The sequence below is a fragment of the Cervus elaphus genome, chromosome 12, assembly GCF_910594005.1.
Source record: "Cervus elaphus chromosome 12, mCerEla1.1, whole genome shotgun sequence".
Classification (NCBI taxonomy): domain Eukaryota; kingdom Metazoa; phylum Chordata; class Mammalia; order Artiodactyla; family Cervidae; genus Cervus; species Cervus elaphus.
The window spans coordinates 82295150-82317138 of record NC_057826.1 but is presented as its reverse complement, the minus strand read 5'-3'; the positions used below and the strand labels follow the sequence as shown (position 1 = coordinate 82317138).

General features: G+C 37.3%; 1 protein-coding gene across 8 annotated transcripts in view; it reads left to right on the top strand.

The window, feature by feature from the left end:
- LRRC49 (leucine rich repeat containing 49) overlaps positions 1 to 20359 on the top strand; it is a 153573-nt gene extending 133214 nt beyond the window's left edge. For 7 of the 8 annotated variants that reach the window (XM_043920862.1, XM_043920861.1, XM_043920864.1 and 4 more), the window contains 2 exons: positions 9436 to 9589; positions 19688 to 20359. In XM_043920862.1, the coding sequence (XP_043776797.1) occupies positions 9436 to 9589; positions 19688 to 19891 (358 nt within the window). In that variant the 3' untranslated portion in view covers positions 19892 to 20359. The remainder of the gene's footprint in view (positions 1 to 9435; positions 9590 to 19687) is intronic. The other variant, XM_043920866.1, reaches the window with a different exon arrangement.
- The last annotated feature ends 1630 nt before the right edge of the window (positions 20360 to 21989 follow it).

Sequence of the window (21989 nt, the reverse complement as noted above, 5' to 3'; positions counted from 1 at the left end):
GGATACTTGTCCGAACCATGGCCTCCACTTTTCACATAGGGGTCAGGAAGTTCCCCATTCCTCTCCTCAAAACTTGACTCTACTATAATTCATACCAATAAAATGTGTATCTGGTGTTCTTGCTTCCGCACGTAGTTCAGTTCTGATTTCAGAGCTTACCCATGTATATCTGATTGGCAGAACTGAAATCTCATAAAAAGCCCACAGAACATTCTGAAAAAAACTACTGAGCAAGGTGCTGTTACAAAATGAACAGTAAATGTAAGAAATAGGAAGCATTGAATTAAAGAAATGATGTTGTGGAAAGATTCATTAAAAAGTGGGCTTCCCTGGTGGCTCAGTTACTAAAGAATCTGCCCACACTGCAGGTAGACCTGGGTTTGATCCCTGGGTTGAGAAGATCCCCTGGAGGAGAGCATGGTAACCCACTCCAGTATTCTTGCTGGAGAATCCCCATGGACAGAGGAGCCTGACGGGCGACAGTCCATGGGGTCGCAAATTGTTGGACACGACTGAGCGACTAAGCACAGCACATAATGTAAAAAACTTTAACAACCTGAAAATAATAATCCCAGAATATCCTCAGAGAAAGGATGTTGAAGTTTGCCAAGTTTCTTTCCTTGTTTGGGAGAAATAGAAAAGTACATGTTTATCTATGTGTTTTCAAATTTCAAGGGCTACCATTAGAAAAGAAGATAAGATGTACAATTTCTAAATCATTAAAAAACCACTGATCAACCAAAAAAGCAGAGGGAAGAAAAAAATGAACATGTCAGTTATCACAATAAATATACATGAATGAAATTCTATTAATTGATAATAGCTCTCAGCTTGGGTTAAAAACTGAATTTCATTTTGTTTTTGAGAAATACTCCTAAAGCCATATATAAAGGTTGAAAATAAAGGGATGGAATATATGTAACAAGCAAATAACAATAAATAAATATGGGAATATTAATACTAGTGGTGATAGAATTGATGATGTTGTTGTTCAGTTGTCCGGTCATTTCCAACTTGGCAACCCCGTGGACTGCAGGATGCCAGACTTCCCTGTCCCTTACCATCTCCCAGAGATTGCCCAAGTTCATGTCCATTGCATTGGTGATGCCATCCAGCCATCTCATCCTCTGACACCATTTTCTCTTTCTGCCCTCAATCTTTCCCAGCATCAGGGACTTTCCCAATGATTCAGCTGTTCACATCAGTGACCAAAATGCTGGAGCTTCAGCTTCAGCATCAGTCCTTCCAATGAGTATTCAGGCTTGATTTCTTTTAAGATTGACTGGTTTGATCTCCTGGCTGTCCAAGCAATTCTCAGAAGTCTTCCCCAGCACCACAGTTCAAAGGCATCAATTCTTGGTGCTCTGCCTTCTTTATGGTCCAGCTCTCTCAACCACATGTAACCACTGGGAAGACCATAGCCTTGACTACACGGACCTTTGTTGGCAGAGTGATGTCTGCTTTTCAACACGCTAAGTTTGTCATAGCTTTCCTGCCAAGAAGCAGTAGTCTTCTGATTTCATGGCTGCAGTCACCATCCACAGTGATTTTAGAGGCCAATAAGAGGAAATCTGTCGCTGCTTCTACCTTTTCCCTTTCTATTTGCCATGAAGTAATGGGGTCAGATAGCATGATCTTAGTATTTTTAATATTTAGTTTTAAGCTGGATTTTTTCACTCTTCTCCTTCACCCTCATCAAGAGGTTCTTTAGTTCCTCTTCTCTTTCTGCCATTAGAGCATTAGAGTGGTATCATCCAAATAACTGAGATTGTTGCTGTTTCTCCCACCTATCATCCAGCCCGTCATCCTGATGATATCAAAAACTTAAAATCCACCAAAAAAGATAATAATTATGAAACTTAATGCAACCAAGATCACAGCTTCTAAATATGTTAGCAAATATAAGTATACATTTAAAAATTCACGTTATTGTGGTAAATATTAACCTATTTGATCATTTGATCAAATAAACACAATTAGAAAAGAATACTGAGGATTTGTATTTGGTACAGTACTGTACCAAATAAATGTATTTAGAATTGTATTTCCAGAAACTTATTCCAAATTCAGGGGGGAAAAAGCCTATTTAAGTACCTATGAAAAACATTAAAAAAATTGAACATATATTTAAACTCAAAAACAATTTTCATATATCTCAAAAAGCATATTCATGCATGTAACTTTCTATAATCATAATATCATAAAATTAAAAAAGAATGAGACAAAAACCTGTCCAGTTGCAGTTGGAAAAGCAAAGAAACAAGAGAAGCAAATTCTTAGAAAATAAGATACAAGTGCCTTTAAACTTTAAAAAAGTTGTTTGAACAAGCTCTCCAGACAGAGAAGAAAAAAAAAAAGTTGTTTGACCTCAAAGTTATAGACAGCACAGACATAGGTATCCAGGGATTTTCATTACAGTGTTTATAATATTAAATAACAAAAATATGAAAACTCAGTTCAGTTCAGTCACTCAGTCATGCCCAACTCTTTGCGACCCCATGAACTGCAGCATGCCAGGCCTCCCTGTCCATCACCAACTCCCGGAGTCCACCCAAACCCATGTCCATTGAGTTGGTGATGCCATCCAACCATCTCATCCTCTGTCGTCCCCTTCTCCTCCTGCCCTCAATCTTTCCCAGCATCAGGGTCTTTTCAGATGAGTCAGCTCTTCGCATCAGGTGACCAAAGTATTGGAGTTTCAGCTTCAACATTAGTCCTTTCAATGAACACCCAGGACTGATCTCCTTTAGGATGGACTGGTTGGATCTCCTTGCAGTCCAAGGGACTCTCAAGAGTCTTCTCCAACACCATACTTCGAAAGCATCAATTCTTAGGCACTCAGCTTTCTTTATAGTCCAACTCTTACATCCTTATATGACTACTGGAAAAACTATAGCCTTGACTAGACAGACCTTTGTTGGCAAAGTAATGTCTCTGCTTTTTAACATGCTGTCTAGGTTGGTCCTTTCCTTCCAAGGAGTAAGCGTCTTTTAATTTCATGGCTGCAATCACCATCTGCAGTGATTTTGGAGCCCCCAAAAATAAAGTCAGCCACTGTTTCCACTGTTTCCCACCTGTTTGCCATGAAGTGATGGGACCAGATGCCATGATCTTAGTTTTCTGAATGTTGAGTTTAAAGCCAACTTTTTCACTCTCCTCTTTCACTTTCATCAAGAGGCTGTTTTGTTCTTCTTTGTTTTCTGCCATAAGGGTGGTGTCATCTGCATATCTGAGGTTATTGATATTTCTCCCAGCAATCTTGATTCCAGTTTGTGCTTCATCCAGTCCAGCATTTCTCATGATGTACTCTGCATATAAGTTAAACAAGCAGAGTGACAATATACAGCTTTGACATACTCCTTTCCTGATTTGGAACCAGTCTGTTGTTCCATGTCCAGTTCTAACTGTTGCTTCTTGACCTGCATACAGATTTCTCAAGAGGCAGGTCCAGTGGTCTGGTATTCCCAACTCTTTCAGAATTTTCCACAGTTTATTGTGATCCACACAGTCAAAGGCATTGGCATAGTCAATAAGGCAGAAATAGATGTTTTTCTGGAACTCTCTTGCTTTTTCGATGATCCAGCGGATGTTGGCAATTTGATCTCTGGTTCCTCTGCCTTTTCTAAAACCAGCCACATGTCCATTAATAAAGGACCAATTACTTGCAGCTATCAAAATTATTAGAGGTTCTGATATGAAATAATCTTTAAGATGTCTTAGAAACTAAAAATACAAGATATAGAATAATTGTGTAGTATGCTGCAATTTGTGAGAAATAGAACATATAATTCAGAGATTTCCTCGTGTAATTTTAAATATTTGATTTTTAAAAAATGATTGTCTCTGCATCTATTGAGATAATCATATGGTTTTTATTTTTCAATTTGTTAATGTGGTGTATTACATAGATTGATTGGCGGATATTGAAGAATCCTTGCATCCCTGGGATAAAGCCCACTTGGTCATGATGTATGATCTTTTTAATATGTTTTTGATTTCTGTTTGCTAGAATTTTGTTAAGGATTTTTGCATCTATGTTCATCAGTGATATTGGCCTATAGTTTTCTGTTTTTGTGGTGTCTTTTTCAGGTTTTGGTGTTAAGGTGATGGTGGCCTCATAGAATGAGTTTGGAAGTTTACCTTCCTCTGCAATTTTCTGGAAGAGTTTGAGTACGATAGGTGTTAGTTCTTCTCTAAATTTTTGGTAGAATTCAGCTGTGAAGCCGTCTGGTCCTGGGCTTTTGTTTGTTGGAAGATTTCTGATTACAGTTTCAATTTCTGTGCTTATGCTGGGTCTGTTGAGATTTTCTATTTTTTCCTGGTTCAATTTTGGAAGTTGTACTTTTCTAAGAATTTGACCATTTCTTCCAAGTTGTCTATTTTATTTGCATAGTTGCTGATAATAGTCTTTTATGATCCTTTGTATTTCTGTGTTGTCTGTTGTGATCTCTCTATTTTCATTTCTAATTTTGTTGACTTGATTTTTCTCCCTTTGTTTCTTGATGAGTCTGGCTAATGGTTTGTCAATTTTATTTACCTTCTCAAAGAACCAGCTTTTGGTTTTGTTGATTTTTGCTGTAGTCTCTTTTGCTTCTTCTGCATTTATTTCTGCCCTAATTTTTAAGATTTCTTTCCTTCTACTAACCTTGGGATTCATAATTTCTTCCTTTTCAAGTTGCTTTAGATATAGAGGTAGGTTATTTATTCGACTTTTTTCTTGTTTCTTGAGGTATGCCTGTATTGCTATGAACCGCCCCCTTAGCACTGCTTTTGCAGTGTCCCATAGGTTTTGGGTTGTTGTGTTTTCATTTTATTCATTTATATGCATATTTTGATTTCTTTTTTCATTTCTTCTGTGATTTGTTGGTTATTCAGCAGCGTGTTGTTCAGCCTCCATATGTTGGAATTTTTAATAGTTTTTCTCCTGTAATTGACATCTAATCTTACTGCATTGTGGTCAGAAAAGATGCTTGGAATAATTTCAATTTTTCTGAGTTTACCAAGGCTAAATTTATGGCCCAGGATGTGATCTATCCTGGAGAAGGTTCCATGTGTGCTTGAGAAAAAGGTGAAATTCATTGTTTTGGGGTGAAATGTCCTAGAGATATCAATTAAGTCTAACTGGTCTATTGTATCATTTAAAGTTTGTGTTTCCTTGTTAATTTTCTGTTTAGTTGACCTATCCATAGGTGGATTATTAAAGTGGTGGAGTATTAAAGTCTCCCACTATTATTGTGTTATTGTTAATTTCCCCTTTCATACTTGTTAGCATTTGTCTTACATATTGTGGTGTTCCTATATTGGGTGCATATATACTTATGATTGATATATTCAACATCCATTTATGATAAAAACCCTCCAGAAAGCAGGAATAGAAGGAACATACCTCAACATAATAAAAGCTATATATGACAAACCCTCAGCAAACATTATCCTCAATGGTGAAAAATTGAAAGCATTTCCCCTAAAGTCAGGAACAAGACAAGGGTGCCCACTCTCATCAGTACTATTCAATACAGTTTTGGAAGTTTTGGCCACAGCAGTCAGAGCAGAAAAAGAAATAAAAAGAATCCAGATTGGAAAAGAAGAAGCAAAACTCTCACTGTTTGCAGATGACATGATCCTCTACATAGAAAACCCTAAAGACTCCACCAGAAAATTACTAGAGCTAATCAATGAATATAGTAAAGTTGCAGGATATAAAATTAACACACAGAAATCCCTTGCGTTCCGGTACACTAACAATGAGAAAACAGAAAGAGAAATTAAGGAAACAATTCCATTCACCATTGCGACAAAAAGAATAAAATACTTAGGAGTATATCTACCTACAGAAACAAAAGACCTATATATAGAACACTATAAAACACTGATGAAAGGAATCAAAGAGATCACAAATAGATGGAGAAATATACCGTGTTCATGGATTGGAAGAATCAATATAGTGAAAATGAGTATACTATCCAAAGCAATCTGTAGATTCAATGCAATCCCTATCAAGCTACCAATGATATTTTTCACAGAACTAGAACAAATAATTTCACAGTTTGTGTGGAAATACAAAAAACCTCGAATAGCCAAAGCAGTCTTGAGAAAGAAGAATGGAACTAGAGGAATCAACCTGCCTGACTTCAGTCTCTACTACAAAGCCACAGTCATCAAGACAGTGTGGTACTGGCACAAAGACAGAAATATAGATTAATGTAACAAAATAACCCAGAGATAAATCCACGCACCTATGAACACCTTACCTTTGACAAAGGAGGCAAGTATATACAATGGAGAAAAGACAATCTCTTTAACGAGTGGTGCTGGGAAAACTGGTCAACCACTTGTAAAAGAATGAAACTAGAACACTTTCTAATACTATACACAAAAATAAACTCAAAATGGATTAAAGATCTAAATGTAAGACCAGAAACTATAAAACTCCTCGAGGAAAACATACGCAAAACACTCTCCAACATAAACCACAGCAGGATCCTCTTATGACCCACCTCCAAGAATATTGGAAATAAAAGCAAAAATAAACAAATGGGACCTAATTAAAATTAAAAGCTTCTGCACAACAAAGTAAACTGTAAGCAAGGTGAATAGACAGCCTTCAGAATGGGAGAAAATAATAGCAAATGAAGCAACGGGCAAAGAATTAATCTCAAAAATATACAAGCAACTTCTGCAGCTCAATTCCAGGAAAATAAAAGACCCCATCAAAAAGTGGGCCAAAGAACTAAACAGACATTTCTCCAAAGAAGACATACAGATGGCTAACAAACACATGAAAAGATGCTCAAAATCACTCATTATCAGAGAAATGCAAATCAAAACCACAATGAGGTACCATTACATGCCAGTCAGAATGGCTGCTATCCAAAAGCCTACAAGCAATAAATGCTGGAGAAGGTGTGGAGAAAAGGGAACCCTCTTACACTGTTGGTGGGAATGCAAATTAGTACAGCCACTATGGAGAACAGTGTGGAGATTCCTTAAAAAACTGGAAATAGAACTGCCATATGACCCAGAAATCCTGCTGCTGGGCATACACACTGAGGAAACCAGAATTGAAAGAGACACGTGTACCCCAGTGTTCATTGCAGCACTGTTTATAATAGCCAGGACGTGGAAGCAACCTAGATGTCCATCAGCAGATGAATGGATAAGGAAGCTGTGGTATATATACACAATGGAATATTACTCAGCCATTAAAAAGAATATATTTGAATCAGTTCTAATGAGGTGGATGAAACTGGAGCCTATTATACAGAGTGAATTAAGCCAGAAAGAAAAATACCAATACAGTATACTAACGCATATATATGGAACTTAGAAAGATGGTAACGATAACCCTGTATGCGAGACAGCAAGAGAGACACAGATGTACTGAACAGTCTTTTGGCTTCTGTGGGAGAGGGCGAGGGTGGGATAATATGGGAGAATGGCATTGAAACATGTAAATTCTCGTATGTGAAATGAATCGCCAGTCCAGGTTCGATGCGTGATACAGGATGCTCAGGGCTGGTGCACTGGGATGACCCAGAGGGATGGGATGGGGAGGGAGGTGGGAGGGCGGTTCAGGATGGGGAACACATGTACACCCATGGCGGATTCAAGTCAAAGTATGGCAAAACCAATACAATGTTGTTAAGTAAAATTAATTAATTAATTAATTAATTTAAAAAAATGATTGTCTCTAGGAGTTAAACTGAGGTTTAACTAGTGCAGGGTTTCATAGTGCAGAAGATTACTTTTTACTGTATAATTGTATGTAGTGCTTGGAATTATCTTTTTGTGTTTGTTCTGGTTTTTTGTTTTTTGTTGTTGTTGTTGTTAAAATTATTGTATTAGTTTCTAAAAAAAGGATTTTAAGAGATTTCCCATCAGTATTCCTGAAGTAGAAGAAATGATAGTCTCTAATTAAGGCAGAAAGAACCTGATCCCACATAGAAATTCTGACATGCAAGGAGAACTAAAGAGCAAAGAAAGTAGTAAATTTGTGGGATGAAACTAAATAAACATTGACTATATAAAGCAGCAATAATAGTATTGTGAGATTTTAAAATCAATGTATGTATTGAAATGAGCAAATTAGGAAAGAATAAAGACTGAAAATGAAGGAGCTAAACATTTATCTAAAAAAGTTAGGAAAACAATAGCAAAATTGAAGAAAATTAAATAAAGGAAATGATGACATTGAAAGCGTAATGAAAAACTGATTATTTGAAAACACTACTGAAAGTGATGGATAATTTGTATGTTGCATTCATAATTAAAAATCAATAAAATAAATATAGATAAATATCTATATTACTTTCTTCTTTATGAGTGAGAAAATTATGCTACCAAAATATCCAATAAATTAGACTGATTATATAATTGACCTACATCACAATTAAATTTTATTCATTTATTAAAGTGTTAATTTTAATAACATAGAAAATGCTTATTATATAGCATTAAGCAAAAACAGTATACAAACCTGGATGGTTAGTATGATCTTACCTTGTTACAAAAATTCACAGAGAAAGCCTATGAGGAAATATGTCTAATGTAAACAATTTCCTGGTTTATATAGATTTATATGCTATATATTTATGGATGATTTTGCTCTATTTCTTTATACTTTTCAAAATATGTACTCCTTATAATTTTTTAAATCGCTATGTTATACTCTTATTAAATTGGAAAATGAAGACATTTTCTAAAAGATATATTCCCTTTTTGCTCCCAATCTTCAGTTCACAGTTCATAGTAGTTACACCACTTCCTGAGAGACACCCTAAGTGGTCGAAACCAGAAAGCAACCTTCATGAATGATGAGTTGCTGTCCTCTGGAATTCTAGGCTTGTGGGTCTGCAAGTGATACTATGAACACTATGTTCTTCATTATCAAATGAAGCTTCCTGTTTCATTATCTACCTCCTGCTGAGATCTTGCCCTTGATATGATAATAGCTAGAGGTATTTTTGTTCTGCTTTTCCTAAACTTAAAGCAGTATTCCATTCCATTTCTAGCTATGGATAATACTACTGAGCTACATAATGAAATTATGAACTATTTGTGTGATTTATAAGATGTGTAACTAACATATTTTATGGGATATAAAGACTATGGAAGTTTGGTCTACTATGTGTTTAATTGCTTTGTGTGTGTGTGTGTGTTCTGTGTTATTTAAGTTTTATATTGATTTTTTAAAGACAGTTTTTTCATCTTAGAAATGCTTGAGACATGTCTTTGTTGATGATTAATAGTGAAACAAAAGAATTTGAGTTATTAACTTAATTAGTAGAGAAATTGGAGTAGTGAATTGACTTTAAAAACTCAAACTTACAAAACAGATATTCAAAAAAGCATATACTACCCTCTAAAATCAACAGAAAAGGCATTTTCACCAATTGGATAAGTAACTCTCTACGTCTCTTTACGGTCTTTCTACAGGAAGAAGCAATTCCGGTATCTTCTAGAAACCAAAGGGAAAAAACCTGGTATTGTCAGTGAAGAAAATAATGATAGCAAGAGACTTGTGGGAGAAAACACTAATCGTGCTACACTGAATTATACCACAAGAGACTTTTATACTGAAAAGCTAGAGGTAAAACTACCATTATCTTTGGAACTTATTGTCTGGATAAATTCCAAATGGCTTGAGACTCGGGAGTTATACGTTTCTTTCTCTCCTAATCATTTAAGATAACCTTTTTTAATTCTGGAATGTTAGTCAGCCTCATATCCAGAGCTGGGGGCAGTAGGCACCAAGGAATTAGGGAGAAGTAGAGCCCTTAGTTCAATATATTTAAGCAGAAAAGAAATGTTCAAAAGAAATAGGTACCAAAAGTTTAGACCAAAGTAGGACCAGGATTCAGATCTCTCTGAATTAAGAAAATTGAAATAGACTTGCTCTGAGTACTTACCTAGCCTGTGCCAGACTGGCAGAAGACACAACAGAACCTCCATTTCTCCAAGGACCCTTGCGTAGGTCCTTGATGTTTTAATTCACTATTTTGTTCTCCTACTGCGTTAGCTTCTGTGTTCTTAGTCACATAATTTTAACCTATTCTGTTCCCACTAGTCTTTTAGACATAAAGGCTAGAACCAATTCTTTACTACTGTATGTGTTCAGAAGTTTTTTGAGGGAATGCTGTGTTAGGGGACTGCAGAACTATAAAGAAGAGAACCATGCAGTGCGTGCCTTGATGGAACTCAGAGAAGGGTGAAGAAACATGTCATCTAAATAAAAATAAGATGTTAAAATTCTGTAAGAGTTTTTGAGGGATCTAAGGGGTGTGTGTGAGTGTGTATTGGCCAAATATTTTTCAAATGTTTTATAATGGTTGTGAGATTCTTTATTCAAACTATATTGTAGCTGAAAACTCATTATGTCAAAAGAAAGCAAAACAGCAGAGCTGCCCCTGTTGTAGATGGGGTTCAGAGCTCTATTTGATTGGATCTTCTATTCTTTTCCTTTCTCCTTACCTCATTCCCAGACCTGAAGAATCTCTTTGGAACCCCTAGGCCTCTAAGGATTATACTTTGAAAAGCACTTAACTCAATGCAACAATATTTTTATAGCATCCTGAAGGATGTTTTGAAAAGATTCTGCTTTAAATTCAAGCACATGAAAGATTACTGCTTCATGAGGTAGTTGTATATCACTGAACAACTCCAACAGTGGAGAAATTCTTACCCATGTTAAGCTGCCTCCTAATAACTTTCAATTAGTGATGCTAATGTTGCCTTATGTAGAAAACAGAGCAAATATCTTCCTTATGAAAACTCTTTAAATACTTGAAATGAATTACTTGAAGTTGTTTTTATAGTTATACTTTCTTACATTCAAAAATCATGTATTGAGCACCTGTCACATGTAATACTTGGACTGTAACAAGTCGCCGTTATTATCCTCATGAATCTCACATTCTAATGGAGGAGACAGACATATGCAGGGATAATGTAAATCACTAAGTCAAGAGAGTGTAGCTCAGAGAAACTCTACTCAGTGCTCAGTGGTGACCTAAACAGAGAGGAAATCAAAACAAAGAGGGGATATATATATACGTATGGCTGATTCTGTTCAACAGAGCAGTGTAAAGACACCATACTCCAATTTTTAAATGTCAGTTTTCCTTAAAGTAATTTAAAATTTAATATAATCCCAATAAGAAATCAAAAATTTTTCATTGAATCGATCCTACAGTACCTGTGGAAAAATAAACATAAATAACCATAAAAACTCTGAAAAAGGCAAATGATGAGGAGAAAACTAGCATTACTAGATAAATTAAGACATATTATGGTCTTATCAGTTAAAACAGGGTGTTTATGGAGAGATAGTCTAGTGGGATAGAGTGGAAAATTCAAATGTACATCTAGATAAAAAAGAGAATTTATGATATGATAAAGAATAATCTCAAACAAATCAAGAAGGATTATCCCAGTAGTGATTTGAAAATAACTACAGAATTAAGGGGGGAAAAAAGCTGGATTCAGACTTTATACTTACATTCACATTAATTCCAAATGAGACAGAGATGTTGAAGTTTATAATGAAAGGGTAAAATATCTATAAGAAACCATGAAAGATTAATGTGCAGCACTGAGATCAGTAAGACCTTCAGAGAGATAAAATAAGCAATGACAGAAAACAAACTGAAAAAAATAATTTGCAACTAATCTCCCTAAATTATCAAGAACTTTTAGAAATCAGTGAGAAAAGGGACCAACAATCTAGTATAGGTTGTGTTACTTATTCAAAAATAAGTGTAAAATAATATACCATTTACCATGACAATAAACACTGTCAGTTCAGTTCAGTCACCCAGTCGTGTCTGACTTTTTGCGACACCATGAAATGCAGCATGCCAGGCCTCCCTGTCCATCACCAACTCCCGGAGTCCACCCAAACCCATGTCCATTGAGTCGGTGATGCCATCCAACCATCTCATCCTCTGTCATCCCCTTCTCCTCCTGCCCTCAATCTTTCCCAACATCAGGGTCTTTTCAGATGAGTCAGCTCTTCGCATCAGGTGACCAAAGTATTGGAGTTTCAGCTTCAACATCAGTCCTTCCAATGAACACCCAGGACTGATCTCCTTTAGGTTGGACTGGTTGGATCTCCTTGCAGTCCAAGGGACTCTCAAGAGTCTTCTCCAACACCACAGTTCAAAAGCATCAATTCTTTGGTGCTCAGCTTTCTTTAAAATATATATAAGCCCTCCACAGAAAAAATTGTAACGTTTTATTGAAAGACACTGAAAAAGAACTAAATGGATAATTTATGTTTATGGACAGAAACTTTCTACAAAATAAAGATGTCAGTTCTTCCTAAATCCATCAGTATAAGGCAGTTCTAATCAAAATTTGGACAGTTATTTGTGGAACTTCACCAGTTGATCCTAAAGGTGTCTATTGAGCAAGGGACTTAACACAGCAGTATAAGTGAGGAGAACTTGCCTTACCAGATATGAAGTACTATTTTTAGCTGTAGTAATTGATGTTATATAGGAATAGATTCATAGATCCATGGACAAAATAGCCAGAACTAGCCCATGTTTATGGGAAAACTTTATACAGATATCAGGTATTGCTGACTTGTACAGACAGACTAGCTAATAAATGCTACTGAGGAAATGAAATATCAAATCAGAAATACATATCCCTACCATGGTGTACTTTGTTAAAAACCATATTAAAAAAATTAACTCCAGATCAAATAAAAACCCAAATATGAAAAGCAAACTATAAAATTCTGACTTAAAAAACAGATGAAAACATGGCCATGATTGGGTAGGCTATGATTTTCTAACCCCCTGCCCCCCAAGGGCACAAACTATAGGGAGAAATTTTGATAAATTTGGCAATAGAGGTCATTTTTTGAAAAAAAACAGGAAAAGTTTCCATGGAGTCATATAAGCAGAGTCTTGATTAAAGTGGTTTGAGAGGTAAATAAGCAATCAAGAAGTAAAGATAGCAAATGCTGACTCCTGTTTTGAGAAGTATCAAAGGGAAAAATAAAATCTGAAGCCACATAACATTTGGAAAGAATAATATGCCATTAGGAGATTTGGATCTGCGCCCATGATTCCACCACTTATTTATTGCCTGAAAGACCTTGCCCTGGTCCCTTAATCACTTTCTCTTGACTCACAATGTAGCATTCCCCACTTCCTGAAAAATATTTAAATCACTGCAACACAAAGTGCTCCTTCTCTCTCCTCTGTATATCTTGAGTTGTTGAAGGAATTACTTGAAGTAAGTTTCTCACAAATCAGGGTAAGCCGCCCCTTTCACTATACGTATGACATGTATAATTCTGTTGCTTGGTAGGTGTTCATCCAATGTCCTGACTCATTCTGAAAAAGATTTGAAATGGATGGAAAGCTGAAAGGGACTTGAAAGAATCCAATCCTGTTATTAGACAGCTGGGGAAAACTGGAAACTTAGGTGAACAACTGAGGCTCACATAGTGAATTCCTGACTGAACTGCCTCTAGAACTCAGACCTTCTGATTCCTGGCCTGGGCTCCTTTCAGTTTATCATGAATGTGTCCTAAAGTCTTCTTGACCACCCCAGCACAAAGGGCTCTTGTTTCTTTGAACACCGGTGGTATTTGCTGTCTAAACATCTCATCCAGCACTTATGTACTGTTTCATTTCTTTTAGTTAAGCTTTTAGTGTGTGTAGGACATCTCTCCAACTAGACTGCAGGTTCTTCAAGAGCTAGATTAGCTTTTTCTCCAGGAAGGTATTAGTAGATGACAGCTGCTGCTGCTGCTGCTGCTGCTAAGTCGCTTCAGTCGTGTCCGACTCTGTGCAACCCCATAGACGGCAGCCCACCAGGCTCCGCCATCCCTGGGATTCTCCAGGCAAGAACACTGGAGTGGGTTGCCATTTCCTCCAAGATGACAGCTAATCCTGAACAAATCTCTCAACCTTTGTTAACCTTAGATTCCCATTTATAAAATGGAGATATGGATTAAATTCCTATACCAGTACCATTATCATTAAAATAACTCTATAACAAGTCTACCATGACCTGCTTTTTTCTATCTTCATGACAATAAAATTTTAGTTCAATGCACTAACATAAACAATATTGTATAGAGTTCATCTCATCAGGATTGAACTTGTGAAATACTTGTTTTATGACCCCCCACAAGGATAGAAAAAACTAAGTGTGTGATGTGTGAAAGCATTTGAGAATGTAAAAAGCATTATTCAAAGAGGAGCAACTTCTTGACAGGTCAGGGCAAGAGAAGTATCTCTAATGTGCTCTTAACAGGATCATTCTGAACATGCAGAATGAGTCGTGCTGGCAGACACCTGATGAGTTTTAGAGTATACTGCATGGAGATGCAGAGTAATTGGCTTAGTGGAGAGAAGAAATGAAGCAAAGATACTTTCAAACACATTTACTAAATAAGGGTTAGTGTATATTAGATACAATTCTGTATCAACATGTTTATAAAGAAGTCATGGAAGAAACTAGCACAAAATTGTAAAGCACCAAAATTGCACTATGCCAAATTAGAAAAGTTTAATTTGTATTATATGTAAATTATTTAACAGAAGTCATCATTTAAATATCTTTATATTTTTCTTATCCCTTATTACTGTAAAAATTTTCCAGTCCTACCTACTGCTAGAAATTTTTTTAAAATTCAAAATCATGTTTTAAGAAACTTAGACGTCTGTAAGAGAGGTCTTCTACTTCTATAAATACATTGCTCATTGCAAAATAGTGCTTGTTTTAGTTATTGATCTCTATTGATTCACACTTATCTTTCTTTCTGGTAGTCTCCTTGTTTCCCAGATTTATTGAGTGTAAAAAGGGAGCATCTAAATGCTGTTCTCATTGATAAGCTAACTTAGTGCTCATGATTAAGTCCCAAGCAATATTTCAGAGTTAGTTAAGTTCGGTTCACCAGAGAAGTCACCAACTGGAACGATCTGTTCTTTATTGCCCATCAAAATCTGTACATATTTTTATGATAGGTCAATACATGACCTGTTGCTTTTAGGACATGAACTAAATCAGATCAGCACGTTGACCCCTGAATAGTAAGTGATTATTTAGAGAAATCTTATATGTTATAAGAAAATTTCCAAAATGTGCCTCTGTTACAGGAAGTTAGTGACAATTGGGACTCATTGTTAATGTCTATTAATTAATCAAGAATGCAAAGCATATTTCTTTTTGTTTTATAAATTATAAAACTTTGGAAAAGGAAGAGAAGTAGAAAAAAGGAGTAGAAATACTCATCGTCTCACTACCCTAAGACAATTTTAATGACACTTCAGTATATTTTCTTTCATTAATATTGAATATATTTTTTTACCTTTTTAATGAAAATTTCAAACATATGACAAAGTTGAAATAATTTTTCAGTAAACATTCATTCCCCAAACCTAAATTCTACTGTTAGTATTGTGCTGTACCATGTACTTGCTTTATCACTTATCTTTTTCCCCATCCTTTATCCATCAATAATCCACCTTATTTTTTAAATTTATTTCAAAGTAATTGCACACATTACCATGCTTCTCCCTAAATAATTCAGCCAGCAGGTCATTCAGTTCAGTTCAGTTCAGTTCAGTTCAGTTCAGTCACTCAGTCGTGTCCGACTCTTTGCAACCCCATGAATCACAGCAAACCAGGCCTCTCTGTCCATCACCAACTCCCGGAGTTCACTCAAACTCATGTCCATCGAGTCGGTGATGCCATCCAGCCATCTCATCCTCCGTTGTCCCCTTCTCCTCCTGCCTTCAATCTTTCCCAGCATCAGGGTCTTTTCCAATGAGTCAGCTCTTCACATTAGGTAGCCAAAGTATTGGAGTTTCAGCTTCAGCATCAGTCCTTCCAATGAACACCCAGGACTGATCTCCTTTAGGATGGACTGGTTGGATCTCCTTGCAGTCCAAGGGACTCTCAAGAGTCTTCTCCAACACCACACTTCAAAAGCATCAATTCTTCAGCGCTCAGCTTTCTTCACAGTCCAACTCTCACATCCATACATGACTACTGGAAAAACCATAGCCTTGACTAGACGGACCTTTGTTGGCAAAGTAATGTCTCTGCTTTTTAATATGCTATCTAGGTTGGTCATAACTTTCCTTCCAAGGAGTAAGCATCTTTTAATTTCATTGCTGCAATCACCATCTGCAGTGATTTTGGAGCCCCAAAAAATAAAGTCAGTCACTGTTTCCACTTTTTCCCCATCTATTTCCCATGAAGTGATGGGACCAGATGCCATGACCTTAGTTTTCTGAATGTTGAGCTTTAAGCCAACTTTTTCACTCTCCTCTTTCACTTTCATCAAGAGGCTGTTTTGTTCTTCTTTGTTTTCTGCCATAAGGGTGGTGTCATCTGCATATCTGAGGTCATTGATATTTCTCCCGGCAGTCTTGATTCCAGTTTGTGCTTCATCCAGCCCAGCGTTTCTCATGATGTACTCTGCATATAAGTTAAACAAGCAGGGTGACAGTATACAGCCTTGACATACTCCTTGCCCGATTTGGAACCAGTCTGTTGTTCCATGTCCAGTTCTAACTGTTACTTCCTGACCTGCATGCAGGTTTCTCAAGAGGCAGGTCAGGTGGTCTGGTATTCCCATCTCTTTCAGAATTTTCCACAGTTTATTGTGATCCACACAGTCAAAGGCATTGGCATAGTCAATAAAGCAGAAATAGATGTGTTTCTGGAATTCTCGCTTTTTCGATGATCCAGCGGATGTTGGCAATTTGATCTCTGGTTCCTCTGCCTTTTCTAAAACCAGCTTGAACATCTGGTAGGTGCCCAATATGCTACTGGAGATCAGTGGAGAAATAACTCCAGAAAGAATGAAGGGATGGAGCCAAAACAAAAACAATACCCAGTTATGGATGTGACTGGTGATAGAAGCAAGGTCCAATGCTGTAGAGAGCAATATTGCTTAGGAACCTGGAATGTTAGGTCCATGAACCAAGGCAAATTGGAAGTGGTCAAACAGGAGATGGCAAGAGTGAACGTCGACATTCTAGGAATCAGCAAACTAAAATGGACTGGAATGGATGAATTTAACTCAGATGACCATTATATCTATTACTGTGGGCAGGAATCCCTTAGAAGAAATGGAGTAGCCATCATGGTCCACAAAAGAGTCTGAAATGCAGTAGTTGGATGCAATCTCAAAAATGACAGAAGACCTACAAGACCTTTTAGAACTAATACCCAAAAAGGATGTCCTTTTCATTATAGGGGACTGGAATGCAAAAGTAGGAAGTCAAGAAACACCTGGAGTAACAGCCATATTTGGCCTTGGGGTACAGAATGAAGCAGGGCAAAGGCTAATAGAGTTTTGCCAAGAGAACTCACTGGTCATAGCAAACACCCTCTTCCAACAACACAAGAGAAGACTCTACACATGGACATCACCAGATAGTCAACACTGAAATCAGATTGATTATATCCTTTGCAGCCAAAGATGGAGAAGCTGTATACAGTCAGCAAAAACAAGACCAGGAGCTGACTGTGGCTCAGATCATGAACTCCTTATTGCCAAATTCAGACTTAAATTGAAGAAAGTAGGGAAAACCACTAGACCCTTCAGGTATGACCTAAATCAGATCCCTTATGATTATACAGTGGAAGTGAGAAATAGATTTAAGGGACTAGATCTGATAGACAGAGTGCCTGATGAACTATGGATGGAGGTTCGTGACATTGTACAGGAGATAGGGATTGAGACCATCCTCATGGAAAAGAAATGCAAAAAAGCAAAATGGCTGTCTGAGGAGGCCTTACAAATAGCTGTGAAAAGAAGAGAAGCGAAAAGCAAAGAAGAGGAAAGATATACCCATTTGAATGCAGAGCAGATCATTAGAGTTCAGTAATTCATATAGTTTCTTATTTTGAGGTATAATTTATTTGCAATGAAATATAAATCTTAGGTATACAATTGTTAAGTTTTGACAAATACATATACTCATGTAACCCAACCTCTATCAAAACTTCATTTTGTACTTTTCTTTTTCCATTTAGCATTATAATGTAAGCATTTTCCTTGTTACTATAAATCTTCATAGTAGATTTTAAAGGCAGTATTTGTTTTAAATTTTAAATTTATTTTAAAATTTAACTTTTAAATTTAACTTTTATTTTAAATTTTAAATTTAACTTTTTAAAAATTATTTTACTATTTTGATTTGAGTTGGAGGTTTCAGTAGATCCTTTTTCAATTAGTTAAACCTATTTTCTCATTGATATTTATTATTTATTTCCTTCTGTGATTATTCTTTATTTCTGTGAATTGCTTCCCCTATAATTCTGGTTATCTGATCTATTCCATTAATTTTTTTCCCATATATATTATGGCATTTTCCATCATCGTGTCTGAATACTCCAAGTATCAATTGCCAAAATAAGTGTTGAATTCTTGCATTAATCAAAATGGCTTTGTTTCAGCTTCTAGGATGAAATCCAGGCCCAATGCCCCAGTTACCTCAGGTCTCAAACTTCCTCTATTGCATTTTGAACCCAGGTTTTTCATTTGGGCTTCCCTTGTGGCTCAGTTGGTAAAGAATCCGCCTGCAATGCGGGAGACCTGGGTTTGATCCCTGGATTAGGAAGATCCCCTGGAGAAGGGAAGGGCTACCTACTCTAGTATTCTGGCCTGGAGAATTCCATGGACTCTATAGTCCATGGGGTTGCAAAGAGTCGCCTGAGCAACTTTCACTTTCACCTTTCATTTGCAGACTGCCAGACCCAGAAGTTGAGTGGGTGCATTGTCTCATTTGAAGGTCAAGCTCTGGGTCCCAGGCTTGTATATATGTCCTCTTTCTCCTTGTACACTTTCCCCCAACTTTGTCCAAATATTCTCAGCCACATAAGTCAGTGTAATGTATCACTACATCCTTTCCTAAAATATGGAATGAATTCAGAGTGTGGATATTTCAAGTGTGTATATAGATATTAACTGACCTCAAGGCTTCCCAGGTGGTGCTAGTGGTAAAGAACCCTCCTGCCAATGCAGGAGATGTAAGAGACATGGGTTCAACCCCTAGGTTGGGAAGATCCCCTGGAGAAGGGCATGGCAATCCACTCCAGATTTTTTGCCTGGAGAATCCCGTGGACAGAGGAGCCTGGTGGGCTACATTCCATAGGGTTGCAAGAGTCGGACATGACTGAAGCAACTTAGCATGCATGCACATTAACTGACCTCATGTTAATTAATATTGTTAGTATCATTTACCATTAGAAGCCATGAATCTGTGCATTCAGCTGACTTGTGTGAGGTAAACTACCTGCACTGAGAAAGGAGAAAGTCTATCAACAGAGAAATTGTAGTTATGATCCAGTGATTCCAATAAATAAACACTTTTAAAATACAATGTAAAGTCTTTATTTCATTTGCTAATTTCACAATTAGCAAATGAGTTTCATATTAGCTCAACTGGAAGTTTTCTTCTCATAGTTGCCAAGAAATGCGTTTTTTAACAGAGCTGTCCCTCAGAGCTGGGAGTGGACGGGCAAGAAGGAAGCCCTCAGTTGCTGTCTATACTCAGGCAGAGCTCTGTGTCAGAGTGTCTAGGAAAGTGTTCCTGCTCTGAGGGGTGAGGTCAGAATAGATTATTTCAAGTTTCTCTGGTTCAGCTAATTGTTGCTTTGGTTTGGGGCTTAACTATGATTCAATGCAAAATATTCTTTTTTCTAACAGGAAATAAAGGAAAAAAAGAAATTCTGCAAGATGTATATCGAGGATCTTGTGAAGGAAGCCACAGAAATCAACATGAAAAATGAAGCTTTGCAGAAACTTTGGCCACAGATGTTCATTGAGCTTGTGAGGGATGCAGTTATAGAAATCCGCAATAAAAATTCCTATATGAAGCTTTGCCTACAGCAGATAACTGACCAAAAATAGAAATGGCTTTTACTTACAATTGAGATTTTCAGTTTTATGTTTTTGATGGTTGAAAATATGTGGGTTGAAAAATGTTAAAGCAACAACAAAACTTTTCCTTCAAGCTAGAAAGACTAGCATCAAAGCATTTATTGCCTACTGTTCTTGTAGTTAAAGGTTAAGAAGGAAAGAACAGAAGGGAAAATTCATTTCCTATGTATGTTGACCAAACAACCTTTGGGAACTGAGCAGTCTTTAGGGCCCTTGAATGGGCCCTGCATCTTGGGTTCTTGATTTGACTGGTGCCCCTGCTATAGCCCAAAGCACGTAGTGTTTGCTCATGGTTCAGCATGAGTTGCTTCTGTCTACTTTCAGCTGATAATTTTTAGTTACTTACCTCTTTATTTTATGTCTTGATTTCAAAGCCAAAAATATGTTCTTTTTTATGAGTGAAGAGTAAACTTATTAATAAATTAGTTTAAAAGAAAATGTGTTTGCCTCCTTAATCCAGTCAGAATTGTCATATTTATTGTACGTTTCTCTTTAGCTGAGTAGGAGCCCTTCTCTTTACTTATGTAGGAAGAGGCCTCATTCTTCTAAGGATGCATCCTTGGTGCACCACAGAAGGTCCTGGGGGTCACTATGAGCAGAAAATATGAAAATGAATCCAAACAGGGACAGGAAGAAGGTGTTTTTGCCTTAAGAGATGCTGAGTGTATGTATGTAAAATGCAGTGACTAATCAGTAAGTCTGCTTCTCTGAATGGTGTCTCTTTCTGCTGTTGGCTGTGCTGAGGCTCTTTTTCTAGATAGGCATGTGTACCTGTATCTCAAAAGTATTAGGGATTTATGAGGGCAAGTTTCTGATTTTTCTAATTCCAGTTGAAGATCAAACCAAGAAATAAGATATAAGCAGGGGATTGTCCTGGTTGATGCTAGTGATTTTGGAGCCCATGACCATAGCCAGAAGTGATACAACTTTAGAAACACAATCTTACAGGTCCATAAATAGGAATTCTCCAATTTGCTCAGATTTCACCTGGCAGCTAGCTGTATAGATCACCAGGATATGGGAAAAGGAGAACAAAAGTTACAGGACAATAGAGTCCTATGGAAATGCTTGAAGGGAAGGAAGGTAAGCTGCTTTGCTTACACTAAGAAAGGCCTAAATCCTTAAAAGCTCTTGGTCACCCTCAAGTTTAGGAAGGGCTCAAGTTTAGGAAGCCATGTTTCAGAACATGGCCTTTCAAGTCTCACCCAAGCCTGGGTTTGCATCTTGGCACTTCAGCTCCCACTTTAGCTTGTGAACCTGGACATCAGTTTCCTTGTAATAGCACATATCTTATAAGATTATTGTGAGGATCAGATGAGATAATGCATTTAAAAGTGACCACAAAGTAAATGAAACTATTCTTCATCATCTTCTAGAAACAGGTTGAACCACAGAGTTGGTGCCCCAGGACAGGAAGAACTGTTAGTGTTTCCTGATGAGCCTCCATCTCTCCAAATTGAAACATACAGACCAACTCTCATCTGTCTGGTAAACAGTGACCCCTCCCCGGGTTTCTGTCTTATTTGGTATAGAACTGAGAGTCCACCTTGAGGGTGATGCTGAGATGAAAAACAAGAGTATGTTGTTCGTGGGCTTCTAGGAAATAGGAGAGGCAAGGACATCTGACTATGACTCTGGACAAGGACATCTGACATCTGACTCTGGCATGCGGGGAGTGGTTGCTCACTCTAGGCCAGGCAGGGGAATGCCTGGTTGTTTAATAAATGACCTGTCTAGCTTCCTGCATGCTGCCTATCTTCCCCTCACCCTCCCGCCCCTGATGATAAAAAGACTAGATCTTCATGTTCACATGCATTCTTGGCTCTCCCCAGTCCTCCTGGGCATTTAAGGAACTGAAAGAAGATCAGCACTCACTGGCTTGGTGGCAAACCTACAGGTTGGCTCAAACTCAGAGCACCTGCGTCAAGCCCAGTAAGAGGGTTTCTGTCTTGTTTCTGAAATCAAAACTCCTTAATGCCCCATCTTTGGTCACTTGGTCTCTTCATCCATTTGCACTTGAGCTCCCTCTTGTTTACCCCCACTGTAACACACTGACTGAGTTCTATTA